The sequence below is a fragment of the Agelaius tricolor genome, unplaced genomic scaffold (assembly GCF_023055355.1).
Source record: "Agelaius tricolor isolate 1412-34295 unplaced genomic scaffold, bAgeTri1.0.p SCAF_1, whole genome shotgun sequence".
Lineage (NCBI taxonomy): Eukaryota > Metazoa > Chordata > Aves > Passeriformes > Icteridae > Agelaius > Agelaius tricolor.
Genome location: NW_027269261.1, coordinates 56,579,815 through 56,595,560, shown reverse-complemented (window position 1 = coordinate 56,595,560; position 15,746 = coordinate 56,579,815). Strand labels below are relative to the sequence as shown.

At 38.6% G+C, this 15,746-nt stretch overlaps 1 protein-coding gene across 1 annotated transcript in view; it reads left to right on the top strand.

Moving 5' to 3' along the window:
• Window positions 1-12,913, top strand: part of ESR1 (estrogen receptor 1) — a 180,218-nt gene extending 167,305 nt beyond the window's left edge. The window contains 4 exon segments of the mRNA XM_071435510.1: window positions 425-558; window positions 5,924-6,107; window positions 7,710-7,921; window positions 7,924-12,913. Coding sequence (XP_071291611.1) covers window positions 425-558; window positions 5,924-6,107; window positions 7,710-7,921; window positions 7,924-8,045 — 652 coding nt within the window. The 3' untranslated portion in view covers window positions 8,046-12,913.
• Window positions 12,914-15,746: the final 2,833 nt, after the last annotated feature.

The following is a 15,746-nucleotide window of genomic DNA, read 5'->3' as shown; positions in this document are numbered from 1 at the left end:
TGCAAATGGTTAGGGAGGGAGAAATGTAAAGAATTTACATTAAAGAGAAAAAAAGAAAAGAAGGAGGAAGCAAAGTAACAAAAGCAGAACACATACACACAAATCAAAATGTAGTTTTAAACAAATCTTTTCCTCAAATATAAGGATTTGGTTGAGTCAATTTAAAATGTTCCACCACAGTAATGTGATGAGTTCCTGGAACTGATTTTTTTTTGGAAATACAGTAATTTATTTATTTTACTTGGAACACTGAGAACAGTGCTTTTGTAATCACACATATATCAAATGTGCCCAGAGTAGGAAGTCACATACTTGCTCATGAGCTGATGAAATCAAATTGAAGGGTATTGGTCCAAGGGGATGAAAAACTCATGGTACCATCAGGTTAAAACTGAATGTCTCCCCATTGATGGTATTCACACAGGAATCAAGGGAAATGTGTAGAGGGCATGGTGGAAATTTTTGACATGCTGCTGGCTACTGCTGCTCGGTTTCGCATGATGAACCTTCAAGGGGAGGAATTCGTGTGCCTTAAGTCCATCATCCTGCTCAATTCTGGTAAGTTGTGTGCTTTGCTGTCACTTGGGTAATTGTGGCTGCTTCTGCATATGGTTGAACACTGCTTGCTGTCCTTAGTGGCGTTTTCATTTTGAGACAGCAGCAATGGAAAGGGGTTTTCAACACAGATGCAGGCAGGACCTCCAGGCAGGGGTGGGCGCAGCTGAATCTGTCTGGTGATGTAGATGAGACCCAGAAAATGGATGCAGTGAGTAGATGACACATTGTGTGCAGCTGATGTGGAGAGTGGTCAGAGGAGTGCTTTGAACTAGATGTTGCCAGGTCTTAAAACTCTGCTTACAAGACACTGAAGTAGCTGGAACCACACACATGGCACTCAAAGGCAATGCTTAACTGCAGAGCTCAGGTGATGGCAAAATAAAAGGAAATAAGGGCAAAAATGTGATTGAATTTATCATGGTTTAGTTTATATTATATTATAGACATCTAAAACTAATGTAATCACTTTCCACTTCCTTTATAGTGTTTGGCTGTAAATCTCATCCTGAGGTACACTTCAAAAATAGATGACTCGATAACAAGTGTAAGGTTATGATGATTTGAATTTTACATGAGATGACTGAAAAAACAAATTTAACTTGAAACTTGTGACAGAAAACTTCTGTTGCACGCCAGAGGACTCTTTTCTGTTTGAAATGAAAAAAAAAACCAAAAAAACCCAGAAATTTTGTTTTTATATGCAGAAATGAGACCCATGGTATTCTCATAGAAATGATAGACATCTAAAATAATAATGTAGGCACCAAACTAAAAAATTTTAGAGAAAATTACCTGCTAAGCTGTTACCTGGTGAATAAAGATGACAGAGTTTCCCAGTGCTGAGGATTTACTCACTTGTAAAGTTTTTCCTGTTGCCTTTGAACTTGTGGATGGTACCACCCTCTAGAGAAAACAGATGTGGAGAGCTCTGTTTCCATTTTATCCAGTTGTCTAACAGATCACTTGCCCAAATTGGAGGAAAAAGAAATTTAGGATATTGACATCAAAGGCTAACTGTAAACACAGCAGATGTTGCTTTATTGATCAGGCACCTTTCTTTATGGAAGCTTGGATGTTGTCTCCTCAAAGTCAAGCAAAATTATGTATTTATACAATCTAATACAAAATGCTTTATGTATGTTCTATGAGATATGAATGTGGTTCAGGTTTTGTTGTGGTTGTAACCAATTGCCAAAAAGTAACATTTGAGGAAAGCAAGTGGCATATTAGGAATGAAGGGCTATTGTTCTTACCTTAATTGCCAGGATGTCACAATTGTAATTATTGTTTGACATTTTATTTTCCTTTTATTGCCCTGATAATTATAACAGAATATTTCCTAGAGTTAAATATTCTTCCTGGAAAGTAATGCTTCTCCAGAATTTTAGCTAATATATTCAAAGATAATTAACTTCTTAAATAAATCTAGAATATGTAATTGACTTATAAAAATCTTGAATTTCAATTAGAAAAAATAGAACTGGAAGTTTGAATAAAAGAAATTAGATGTAAATGTCTTAAACATCAAGAATGTAAGTCACGCTCTAGAGAAATTTTGTGCCTATGTAGTATTGATTCATAAAACAAAATATTTTATTCTGACAAAGCCCGGCCAGGCATTACCAGCTATCCTCCATTAACATCTCACTGTGTTAATGGGATGTTTTCATTACAAGATTCCCCTAAGGAAAAACTGTTAAAAAAAAGAAAAAAAATTTTAAAAAATGCATATATACGTAGCAAGTGTAGTCAGTGATAATCAGAAGCAGATTTCCTTCTGCACATGAGAGAGATGGGACCACTGTAAACTCAATGTATATATGGCCACAGAATGTATGTCTATATTGAATGCCATTATCTTTATGCATAAAGGTGCATTTCAGTATTTGTATTCCTACAACAAACTAATTTCATAACTAGACAGTGGGAATGTGGATGCAAGTTTCTGACTGTCAGACTCTCGAGATGCTCAAATTAAGAGGCATTAGATTTGCTCAGTGCATGTAGAAAGGATGGAAGGTTTTGTTTGTAAACCCAGGTAGATGCTTCCACATTTTTCCTGAGATTTTAAGGTGACAACATGTCTGTAACAACAAGGAACATAATTATGTCCATCTAAATAGCAAACCTAAAGGTTCCCCTCTAAAGCTGCAGCCATAAATCTTTTGACTAAAAAGCAAAGTAGTGTTTTTGAAAACCACATTCAGCTGTTACTTAACATTGGAAAATAAGTACTGGAATCATGAAAGGGCAACATGATGCCAGATGTTTTAGTTTTGAGTGTATCAGAGAAGAGGAGTGGTGCTATGTGGCAAAGCAACAGGCTTTCATTTTGGACATGAAGATGTAGGTCACATCTGCCTTATCAGCTGATTTACCTTATTAGTTAGCTGGTTATTCCACAGAGCTGGAAAGATTTTGCCGATTTGATGCATACAGGAGACCTCCTGATACATTGTTCCACGTGACTGTTATTCTTTTCTCCTGATGTTTTTCAATTCCTGATAAATTGTGCTTATTTATTTCTTTATTTTGGGGGCTGGATGATTCCAGGAGTGCATGGTACAGAGATGAATTTCCTCTTACCTCAGCCTGTCTTGCTGCAGCTTCAGAGCAATTGGGTGTAGTGGAATACTACAGAGCAGTTGGGTGTTGTTCTGTGAGCCTGAACTCTAAATGTAAAAAAATACTTTAAACTGGGGTTTATTGTGACAGCAAAGATTTTGAGGACATCCTCTTCTACAGTAAAATGCATCAAATATATAATTATATATGGTGAGAGATATAAAATTCTATCAGTGTATGCCAAGGGCTGACATGGTAGCACTGCACCCCGGAGGGATCCTGGTCTGGTTTGTGTTATGGGCGTAGACCAACAGGCTTCGCTTGCTTGTGGGGTGGTTCTTTCTCTGTTCTTGCACCTGTTAGGTTTTACAACACTGACCTACAGAAAGAGCTGGAAATCTACCTGGTAGCTATTGAATTTAGGCTTAGAAAGGCCTTGGAGACTGTTAAATTTCACTTTGCTATGGCAATTTTCTGCACCCTCATTTGAAAGCTCTGCTTGGATGTGTATGAGTGTGTGATAGCCAGCATTTTTTTTGGACAATCTCTGGTCAATGGCCTGGGGCACAAGAAATCACTGTGAGAGTGTAGAAAGGAAAACTAAACATAATTTTCCTTGGCAGTTATTGACTGGCAGTTGCCTGAATTCTCTACAGTTATTGGGGAGTGCTTTTGTGATTTACAGTTTTTAATAGCTTCTAGACTAGACCTAGATGAGAAAAAATTCCTCCTAAAAAATTCTTTTCTTTTACTAGTTTCAGTAATATGAAGCTATGGGGTATTGCTGCAAGAGCACAATAGTTTCCTGTGGCTGAAGTAAACTCCTCTGGAGGCACTGTGCATTTATGAGATTAATATTTCCTTCTAGTAGATTGTGCTCTGCCAGTGATATTTAAGAATCTTGCCCCTACAGGTATGTGTTAAGCTATCAAACCTTGTATTGTCAATAGGCATATGTGAGGGTGTTCAGAGTCAGCTGAGAAAGGTTCAGCTGAGAAAAGCCCAGGGACCAGTTTGTGTTTGTGAATTTCAGTAAAAATGATAATAATAGCTATGAAAAGCCATGTGAGAAAAGAGGCCACTGTACTATCTATCTATATCAAATTTGAAGCAATACCCATTACCAAAATTAAGAACTCTGACTGATAATTTTCAGAAGTTGTACTATGTTGGAGTTATCCTTTTAAAACAGTTTTCTTGCTTACTCTTTCCAAGAGATACTCACATTCACAAACACATTTACATTTCTTTTTAGCAGAGAAGAAAAAAAATCATAAAAACTACTTGTAGGTTACAGTAGTTCCAGGTGTCAGGTCCTTGAAGGACCCAGATGATGTGAGGAGATGAGGGAGGCTAAGATGTTAAAAAAATCTCAGCTCCCTGACTGCTCAGATGCACAGCAAAGTATCTTCACATCCAGTGGTAGCCCCAAGGCTGCAAACAACAAAAAAAAGCTATACCATGTATATCTGACAAGCTATAGCATATATGTCTGTCTGTGTGTGCATGCTAGTGTCTGAATGTCTTTTATTCTTAATAGCACTAACTGCATTCCACATTCTGCTAGATACGATGCTTTAAAAAAAAGAAAAACAAAAAATTATTCCAGAAACCATTTTTTCCCAAGGACAAAATCCAGATCTCTTCTTTGCTCTGTAAGCTGATGCAGAAGGGCCAAGCCCAGGATTTGTCAAGGCTGTTATAGACACAGGACAATGAACACTCTATGATGCAGCCAGTTTGATTGTATTCCTGTATGTACATCTTAAACTTCTGGTTCCTCAGGACTGGATTATGGCAAAATGACTTGTTTAGTTATTGGTTCAGTCCAAAAGATTTAAAAACTGATGCTGAATGCAACAGCTCTCTTTTGGCAGCACAGTGTTGTTGTGACCTGATTCACATTGGCTGTGTGTTGTTGTCCAGAAAAAAATCAAGATAAAACAGCCCAAAATAGTTTAGACTTTTTTCCATTTTGAAAGCTGATGTGCTTTGTGCTCTCAAGATTTACTAGCAGCAAAAGCTCTTATGCCTGGATTAGAGATTCTTGTAGGTGACTTAGAGGGGCTGTTGGAGAGGGAGTTTTAAAGTGTTTTGTCTTCTGGAAAATTTTTTAACTGGTCCAAACCTTCAGGCTGCTCACTTTCAGCAGTAAGCTATTCAAGACAGCTAAATTTGCACAAGCTGATTTGGACACTGTTTTTAAAGCAGAGTCAGCTTTGCAGGTGAAGGAGCACACCTTTCGAGGCTTTTGCTTGGTTGGGAGAGTTTTGTTGAGGCAAACATCCATAAAAAAAACCCTGGTTTTGTTTGCATGTTTTGTGGTAACATTATTCAGTTCTAAATTGTCTAGAAAAATCACTAAAAAATCAAATATTAAACAACAGGGGAAATGGCAAAAGCTGCTGAAAGCTTGGGTTGGTTGGTAAGTATTCCAGAGCTCTCAAGAGGAACAGCATCTCTTCAAGGTTTCAGAGCCAAGTGACCAGGAAAAGAGCACAGCCCACAGATAGGACTAGCTGCAGATGTCTCCCAGCACCTGGTACAGACCTTGGTGAGACCCAGGCAGGAAAGTGGCATTGTCTTCCTCCTCCTGCTTTTCCCATAGTGCCCAAATCCATGCTCCAGGGTCATTCAGAGCAGCAACATGGCTGCCAAGCAAGAGAGCTGGCACACAGTCAGATCCTGTGGCTTAACACAGCTTAAGAGGCAGCACAGGGCATACCTTGGGCAATACCTGAGTCCACCAAAGTAATTTTTGTCTGTGGTTTGTTTCTTTTCTTTCTGCCTCCTACTCTAGGTGTGTACACTTTCCTTTCCAGCACCTTGAAATCTCTGGAAGAGAAAGACTATATTCACCGTGTCCTGGACAAAATCACAGATACTCTGATCCACTTAATGGCTAAGTCAGGTCTTTCTCTGCAGCAGCAACACAGACGACTGGCTCAGCTCCTCCTCATCCTCTCTCACATCAGACACATGAGGTGAGAACAAGCACACAGTCAGCACCTTTGTACTGGGCACAGGCAAGAGAGGTGTCACAAATGCACATGCACACTTCTCCTTCATGGATGGGAGGGCAAATTGTGTGAAGAGCTGTTACAAAAAAAAAAAAAATCCACATGAAATAATTTATCCCATTTGTCCCATCTAGTTTTCTTTTCCTCTGCCTTTTGTTTGATCATGCTGATAGTTTGATAGAAAGCAGTATCTGCTTTTAATCTTGTGTGTGTCTCATAGTATCACAGAATGGCCTGGTTTGGAAGGGAACTTAAAGATGACTAGTTCCAACCCCCCAGATATGGGCAGGGACACCTTCCACTTAGATCAGGTTGCTCAGAGCCCCATCCAAGCTGGCCTTGAACACTTCTAGGGATGGGAGACCCACTAGATCAGGAAAACCTGTTCTAGTGCCTCACAACTCAGTTCAGAATTTCTTCCTAGTACCTTATCTAGACCTGCCCTCTTTCTAACTTGTCCTGTCACTACATACCTTTGTAAAAAGTCCCTCTCCAGCTCTCTTCTAGGTGCCCTTCAGGTACTGGAAGGCTTGTGTAAGGAGCCTTCTCTTCTCCAGGCTGAACAACTCCAGTTGTTCAACAACTCCAGTTCTCTAAGCCTTTCCTCATAGGAGAGGTGCTCCAGCCCTTGGATCACCTTCATGGCCCTGCCCTGAACCTGTTCTAACAGGTCTAAATTTTTCTCAGGGTGAGGACCCCAGACCTGAACACAGGTGTATGGAAAGCACTGAGTAAAATATTAATGTAGGAGTAGCCTAGCTCTGCGAACTTTAGTCTCCTATAAGATTTAATAAAACTTTCACTTCTATGCAGCCACTTCTCACAAGTGTCATGGTTGCAAATCACTTTAGAAAAGAGATTTAGGATTATTATGTGAATTGTATGGATAAGGATAAATGCAGAAATACTAAATTCCAGTCTAGAGGACCATTCCTTTTGCTAATCAGAGAGGAGCTGCCTGACACACTATTAGTAATGGCAGCAACTGATTCTCCCAAATTACGTTTTAAGGTAACTGCTCAGTGGATGAGGTGTTAAGAGGATAAATTTCTATGAAGATATGCTATAGATTTTATTATTATGAAGCCACAGGAAGTGTTGCTACACAGATTTTAATTTTCATTATTTCAGCTAATGAAATTTAAATTAAACACCACATCATAGCTACTAAAGCTGAAACATGCAGATTTTACCTCTGGAACTGATACACAGATCTTTGAGGGAAAGTCAAGAGATGTGGGTTTTTTAACTTGTGTCATTTCATAGTTTCTTTGTTCTTGTGTTAATGAACCTTCCCCTCCCCCGCCCCCCCCCAACCTTAAAAAGAATTTGTACAATTAAGGAAATTCTAGATGTATAGCAGCCTGCTACATTCTTGGCTACATCTGTCTCCAAAATTCTTTGAAGGTGCTGCTGTCTGCTTAACTGTAGCAGATGTGTACAGCAAATGCACTGCTAAGTTGTTGAGTACAAGACAGGATTTATATGATCCCAGCAAATATTAGCTGGTAGCTTCCCCGCCCCATAACATGTTTGGAAAGTAACTTTTTTCATCACAACCCACAGCAACAAAGGAATGGAGCACCTGTACAACATGAAGTGTAAGAACGTAGTTCCACTCTACGATCTCTTGCTGGAGATGCTGGACGCTCACCGGCTGCATGCCCCAGCAGCCAGGAGTGCTGCACCCGTGCAGGAGGAGAACAGAAGCCAGCTGACAACTGCATCAGCTTCATCTCATTCCTTGCAGTCTTTCTATGTAAGCAGCAAAGAAGAGGAGAATATGCAGAATACAATGTAAATGGGAGTCAGCATATACAGTGGTATGAGAAACCCAGCAGTGTTCTACCTAGCTCATGCTTCATTTCATCTGCAGTGCCACCTTTGAAAACACTCCAGTGACAACAGACACCAGCATTTTCCATATGAGTGTTTGTCAAGCGCTTGCCTAAATTGATTGCTTATCCTAAATGAAAGACATTTCATTGCCATGGACAGCCAGCAAGGATTGTCTGGCTAACTTGATTTAAAATTTGCAGTGTTTTAATTTAATTTTGCATGTTATTTGGGTAACTAAGTCCTTGTCTGAAGCATACATTCATTTTACTATAAATTGATAGGCCATACCACCCATGCATATTGGTATCTTCATGAGTGCTGGTCTTTGTTATTATCCATCCAAAATCCTGAACTCACTTAGTCCTTTACTTGCTTGAAACTTTGAAGCAGTTTGGTAGAGATTCTAGATGACTTTTTGGGCAGTGTAAAGAGAAGGTTGACTGGCATCTTAGTGTGCCATAGGGAAGCTGCTCTGTGAGAGACTGCCGTGGTAGTCTAGTGAGATTCCTGCCTCTTTTCTTCCTACAGTACAAAGGAACTGCTGTCTGAGAATTATAGTATTTTACCTTGCTGGCTTACATCACCAGACAACTCCCTTTCAACTTCATTCTGACCAAACTTTTAGGTACCCTTACCATATCCTCTAGATGAATTGCTTTGCATGCATGCTATTTTGTCTCATCCTAGAAAGCTAAATAGTTTTGTTGCCCAAGAGTGTAAATCCAGGGCAACATGGCAAACAGTGATAACATAGAGAATTACTTTGAATCAGACCAGATGATTACAAAAATCATCAGGTCTTTAAAATGGTCTTCACACACATGCAGGATTCAGCATTATTTACAAAAAATCCCTCCCCCTATCCTGTGCTTTGTTGTGCTACAAAGCAAGGGGTGAGGATGCTAGTGTGAGACTGGCATGGAAGGATGGCATGATCCCATCCCACTCAGCAGAGTGTGGTCTAACTGTGTGTGGGAGGGCTAGTATCACAGTCAGAGCAGCAGGTTTTTCCTTGCCTTGGCATTCTTTGGCTCTTGTTGTGGCATGCTTCAAAATCACTGTTAAGAGCCAGCTCACCTGTGACACCAGCACTAGGCAATGAGCCTCACACATGGTGTAGACTTTGGGACTGCATGTCCAGAAAGATGAATCTTTCTCCATGCATGTCTGTAGCTCCTAAGGATATTCATAGGATCAGTTTGATTCTTCAGACCAACTGTAAATATACAAAAGGTCCACTGACATCAAGAGTTTCAACAAGACGTGAAAGAGACTGAAGAACTCCACATGATATGCTATCCAAAGTAGAAGTTGGTGCTGCTCTTTGACTGGCTCTATGCTAGCAAATTAAATGTCAGGGAACTTTGCTGGGTACTGGAATGAGATTAATACATATGCCAGGGTTATTTTACTAAAGTAATGATAAACTTTGCTTGTGCTATCTGCACTTCTGACTGACAGGTGCAGACTGGGAGCTAGCACGGACCAGGGACTATTCCAACAGCTGGTTGGAAGAAACCACCCTACCAGTGAGGCTGTTTTCTTAGCACATGTGTAGGCTGCTCCACAGCAGCTGGCAACAGTGCTAGTGAAATGGTTCAGGGATGTTTTTGCTATAGTTGAAACCTTTATGTTGATTGGAATATCCCGTAGAAACTCAATATAGGAAACAGTACAAGTAATGCCATACAGGAGTGCCTATGTCTAATTACTCTCCCTGTCACACAGGCAGAGTCTGTGTGCAGTGAGATCAAGTTTCACAGCAGTTGTGAAGGCAGCAAGGCATAGGACAGGTTTGTGCTTCAAGTCAAGCATTCAATTCTTTATGAATGTACATAATGGTGTCTATAATAGTTCAATGTACATATCTGAGGATATGAGCAGTTTGAAAGCCTAAAGCTACATGCTACCAATGTTTGAGAAGATTCCTTGAAAACTGCAAGCCTAAACATGTGAAGCAATCACCGTAAGTTCATAGGCCTTTTCTTGATGCATATTATGGTGTCATTTTTTCCTGAATGTGCTGAAGATTTTGTCTTTTTGTGTGTTCAGTAAAAGCATGTGTGTGTGTGTATGTGTGTGTGTGCGTGAGCGCTTATTTGGTACATAAGGGCTTTTTGAGGGCTCCTAAATGTCATGAAAGAAAATGGAAATTTTGGGTTTTTTTAGTAACTGGTTTTCATATGTGTTAGAAAAACCATGAGTTTACTGAAATGAGTGCAGGCTAAGATCTGAATGGAGCACAGGAATCCCTGTAGTTAAATTCAAGTGCTTATACTGTCATCATTTACTTGTAGCCCAGTGTGCATTAAAGCTGCTCTTTAAATACTGTCTGTACATGCAACTTGTTGTTGTCTAGGCTAGAACACACAGATCAAGCTCATAAGCTGGAAAACAAATTGGTTTAAATGAATGCCTCCCTTCCTACATCCCAGAATAAGTCATTACATTGATTCAAGTGTAAATTTGACCTGGAGCATAAAAGGTAGTATAGAGAGCAATTTACAACAGAGGGTCAGATTTGGATGCTACCATAAAGGGAAGGTACCTTTACTCTCATGAGATTTTCCTAGTGAAGATGGAAAGGCATGATTTGAAGTGGTACGCAGCAGTCAGAAGGGTATCATAATGTGTCTTGGAATGTACAGAATAATATCAGTCAGCTCACAATAATTATTAATTCTTTCCTGGGTTCAGGCCTTGCAAGGAAGTAATTTAGCTTTCATTCAGTCCTCTCATGTTTTTGGTGGCAACAGTGAAGGGCAGCCTAGAAAGAGTGATTCCCAGTAATACATTAATTTACCTCGGGGCAGATTTAGGATCCATGTCATTAACTTTTTATTGAAGCAGCACCTTAATGAATATATTAACATTCCCAGAGTTATCTATAAAGATGGCCCCCATATCAGACAGATGAATGTAGCTATTCAATTGATTAAATAAAGTCAATGATACAAAAATCACTTTTTTCATATGTAATTCTGAATGATACTCTCATGTATGCAAACAATTGTGCCTGACATTTGGTAATTGTTATTTCACAAGATGCTATTTTATGTGTGTGTATATATATATATATACATATATACTTTATATTTGCAGCTGACAAACCAGTACTACCTGAATATCTGGTGCTGGATATTACATAAAAATATTTAGCATGTAAAAAAAAATGAAAGAAAACTTTTCAAGGCAGCTAATTATGCTTTTACCAAAACATTCATAGTGATGTCTCTGGACAGCTAACAAAATAATTATTTTGTAAGGTTTATACATGGATTTTTTAAAAAAAACAAAAACATCAAAAAAGAAAGAAACCCTCTAGAAACATAGGCAATGTAATACCAGCACAAGGCAAACATAAATAGACCAGATGAATTTGCTTTGCTTGAGAACATGGTTGTTACTGAAATATTGCAAAAGCTTGGGAGGTAGAAGAGGAGATAGGGAGATGTGTAGCACTTAGTGGTGTCAGAATATGTGGTGTTTTAATATGTGAAAGCTACTCTGGTTTATAGTGGTTTGAGCCATGTCTCAATGTTGCAGACTTTGTCTCAGGTAAAACTCCCAATTGGGGTAGTAAGATTTGTACTCGGGTAACATAGTTTAATGAAAGTTTATTGGTGTGTGTTGTGATAAATTTACTATTATGTTTCAGTGACATCACTTGATGATTTTTCTCCTTCTCTACAATGAGGGGTTTAAAAGTGTAATTAAAGAAATAATCCAAACTGAGCTCCCAAGGATATTGCAAGGACTGTCAGCAGATCACTGGACCTTGAGTTGAAAAAAAGCAAGCAAAAAAACCCAAACCATCCCCTTCATAAGAATCAGGATTTGTACTGGAGCCTACATCCATTTCAGTTGATGGCAACTAATTCCTTAAGACCTGTGCCAAATGTTTAAAAATAAGCAAACTGCCAACAAAATAAAAAATCTGCCTCAGTAGGTCTTTAGTCTTATTACAGGCTTAGTAAGAACATGCAAGCCCCTCTGTGTATATGATTTCCTGCTTTAAAATTAGAGTGCAACTCAACCTACAGATAATGGGTTTTGTATATAAGGCATTCTCAGCTGAATTTGTGTGAAGTGCATTTCTTACTTTGAATAAAGAGATTGATGTTTTCAGTGCTATCTACAACCGTGATATGGCTTTACAGATATTAAGTCAACACATGTAATAGAAGGATGATGTTAACAATGGTATCCTAATACAAACCAATCTTTGCTGTCACCTGCAAGTGTAGCATAATCTCAAATTGATCTCAGAGTTTAAAATTGATGTTTTCCCAATATTAATCTCCTATCCTTTCTACTCACGGTTCCCTTTCATCCTTCAAATGTAGGTAGCCTTATATCCTGAAGGTTATTTTCAAAATGATTGTTGCCCATAAAGGGTATTTGGTTTTGCACTGTGTTAGAGACGTATTAAATTCTTTTGCATTCAAATGTGCCTAAAGAAAATAAATAAACAAAAATTTAGAAAAACATATATGCTGCCATCTTGCAAATTAGAAAATTCTGCAATCCTGTGTGCCTATGATTAGAAGTCTGTTTCTTCAGAAAGTGCCCATTGAAAAAGGAAGGGATAGACTGCTGGTCACGAGACTTGCATTATCAAGCCACTTTATGTATTACCTTATTGTATGTACTATGAAACAAATGCTTTTGTGTGCACTATGTAGTCTGTTAATGCAAAGTCCTTTCTTTGGTATAGGCTCAGCTGTCATAATGTATTTGTTGAAGTATTCTGTTCTTTCACTGATGCATATGAAATTATTGACGTCTTTGGTTTTGGTGAGGTATCTTTTTCTTTGTTTTGCACCTAAAAAAGTTCTAAAAAAGTCTAAATAAAAAATCTGGTAGGCTATCTGATTGGTGCAAGATTTTTATCAATGTATTTGATGTTGAAAATAAAGAATTAATCAGAACACATTGTTTAATTTTGTTATATTTTGCATGTTTTAAAAATATGCTTCTCTGCTTATTGTTTTCCAGTGGGCAGCAAAATGGTACACTGTTTTTGAAAGAATTAGAATGTGTCTGTTTCTGTGCATCTAAATGAAAGTTAAAACTGTTTCTTAGTTTCTTCACTTTCCCTGTAAAGAATCAGAGACTCCATATCAAGAGTCAAAAACAAGCTAAACGTAGTCTCTACTAATCCTAATGACACCAAGGAAGTTAGCTAAGAACCTCTTACTTTATGTGCTTTAATGTTCTTAGTATTTTGGTTACATTCCTTATTTTGGCTTGTGAAATAGATTATGGCAGAAGAGAAAATTTGTGTGAATTTAGCCTTCTATAGTTGGCTGCCACTTCCCATGAGCTAGCTTACATCAAGGTAAATAGTACTCCTTTCCCAAGTGAAACTAGTCCTCAGGAAAAAAAAATTGTCTTGACTAAGCCATTGGGAAGGGATGAAGTGAAATGAAAGATACTTTTATTGACATAAGACCACTTTGAATTCAACTCTATTCTGTAGAATAATCTAAAAATTATATTTGGTGTTTGCAAAGAATCAAACCAGTAATCTATAGCATTTGCATACATACTGACATATTTCAATACTTGCAGTATATATATTTATCAGTAACATGGAGAGAATATGCTCCCTATATTGATTATTTTTTAATCTATTTTCTGTGCTATGCTGGTTCAACATAGGACTATTGGCTTATAGGTTCTTTTCTTATATGAATATATATGTAAAAGCTCTTTGGTTTTATGGGATGTTTCATTGTACTTAACTTAAAAGGAAAAAATTATAAGATAGTTACCTCAATTCCAAGTATCATCTCCATGATGAAGACAAGACAGGAAATATACTTCGTTCATGCAAAACCTCATCTTATTTGCTTGTTAAAAGCAAATAACCTATTCAGACTCTAAAAGAATGCTGGGGACTGTTGGGATTTTTAAGTGCTGAGTAGAACTGAACAATGGTTCCAAATAATGTGATTGTTTTGCAATACACTTCCATAACAAAGAACTTGACTGAAAGTTGCCTCTGGCCACAAAGGGCACATCAGAGTAATAGGAACTAATTGCACATGTACTTGTGCTCATAATAAAGTAATTTTCAATGCTGATTCAAAATATGACACCATTTCATTTTAACCACAGGACCAAATGAGCACTTATAGTTCATGGTGAAATGGCTTAAGAAGACAGTTGCTACATAATACTAAAAGTAGAGACTTAACCTAAAAAAAGCAGCTAGATCAGAGAATATTACTGCAACATCAAAAATATGGCACTCCAAATGAAAAAGTGCACAGATAAAGTTTGAACATACTTACCTCTGCAAAAATGGTAACAATTTGAATGAGGAAAGGATTGTACACTGCCTGGGATTGCACACTGCCTGAGGTTAGGCATCCTTTGGCCCATCTCTTTCTGCAGCATGACATGACAGCACAGCATCACAGTGCAGTGAGCTAGGAATGTGTCGCTGGAGACTGTCTAGTCCAATTCCTGGCTCAGAGCTGGATCACCTAAAGCAGATTGCTCAGGGCCATGCCCAGCTGAATGCTGAATAGACAAAAAAGGAGATTCTTCTACTTCTCTGGGCACCCTTTTCCAGTGTTTGACGATCTTCGTGTTTTAAATACTTTGCCTGTGCTCAGATGGAACTTCATGTGATTAAATTTGCACATATTGCCTCTTGCCCTGCCAATCAGGACAACTAAAAAGAGTCTGTCTCCCTCACTTTCATTCCCTCCCATGATGTGTCTTCTGTGATGGGAGAAGATGAATGAGATGTCACCTTGCTCAGACACCCAGAACCCACCAGGAATAATGCCTCTGCAGCCAGGCAGGGCACATTTCAATAGTCAGGAGCCATCTGGGACTTCCCAATTTCTTGCATCTGTTGGGTGAAGTTTGAAAAATGATACAGGAAGGATATTCCTTTCTATTTCATTGCAGAGCCTTTGCAGCTAAAACTCCTGAGTCCAGCATCCTTGCTTCCCTCACTGCACACTCAACACCTTACAGAGCAGCTTCCCCAGGGGATCCTATATAGATGCACACAGCTGGACACATTGGCATCCCCCACACCCCTTCTTTCTCTTTTTGCTGACATGTAAGTGACATCTGTCTTGTTCCAGCATATTTTATTCCATTTAACTAATTAGAAAGGTAAGACATAATTAAGGCATAGTCAAAGAACATATTTGACTGCTTTTCTTTTCTGTTAGTTCAGGCAATCCTCATAATGCAATGATAACAGGGCTTCTTCATGGGCTAAAGCCTGGGTGTTCTCAATCAGTGGGACACCCTCCCTCCTTAAAAGCCTTTTGGCCATGCTTATTCCTCAAAATTAAATGATAGATTTTTAATTTTTTTTCCTATCCAGATACTGCAACATTAAAAGCCCCATGAAACAGCTGTTTCTTAGGCTGGAAAATCTTTACTTCTCCTTCCTGGGCATTACACTGCTTGTCTCCACCACCTACACAGTGAAGAGGAGAGGAAAATCCAAACATAAAATAGCACTCATCAGAGTGCTCACATAGAAAGAATGCCCAAGGAAGGGCACTGCGTACGTGTTTTTTCTTATCCCCAGCCAGGCTCCAATTACTACCATTCACCACAGCTTCCTGCAGACACAAAGGCTCAAGTGTAAAAATGGTCATGAAGTCTTCAGCAAAATTGACCATCAAAATAATAACATTTGGCACTTATCTCAGCAGGAACAAGGCTAACTAGCCTTCATGTCCCTTTAAGAACTTTGTGCTGCTGTATTTAGGTGTCATTCTGCTA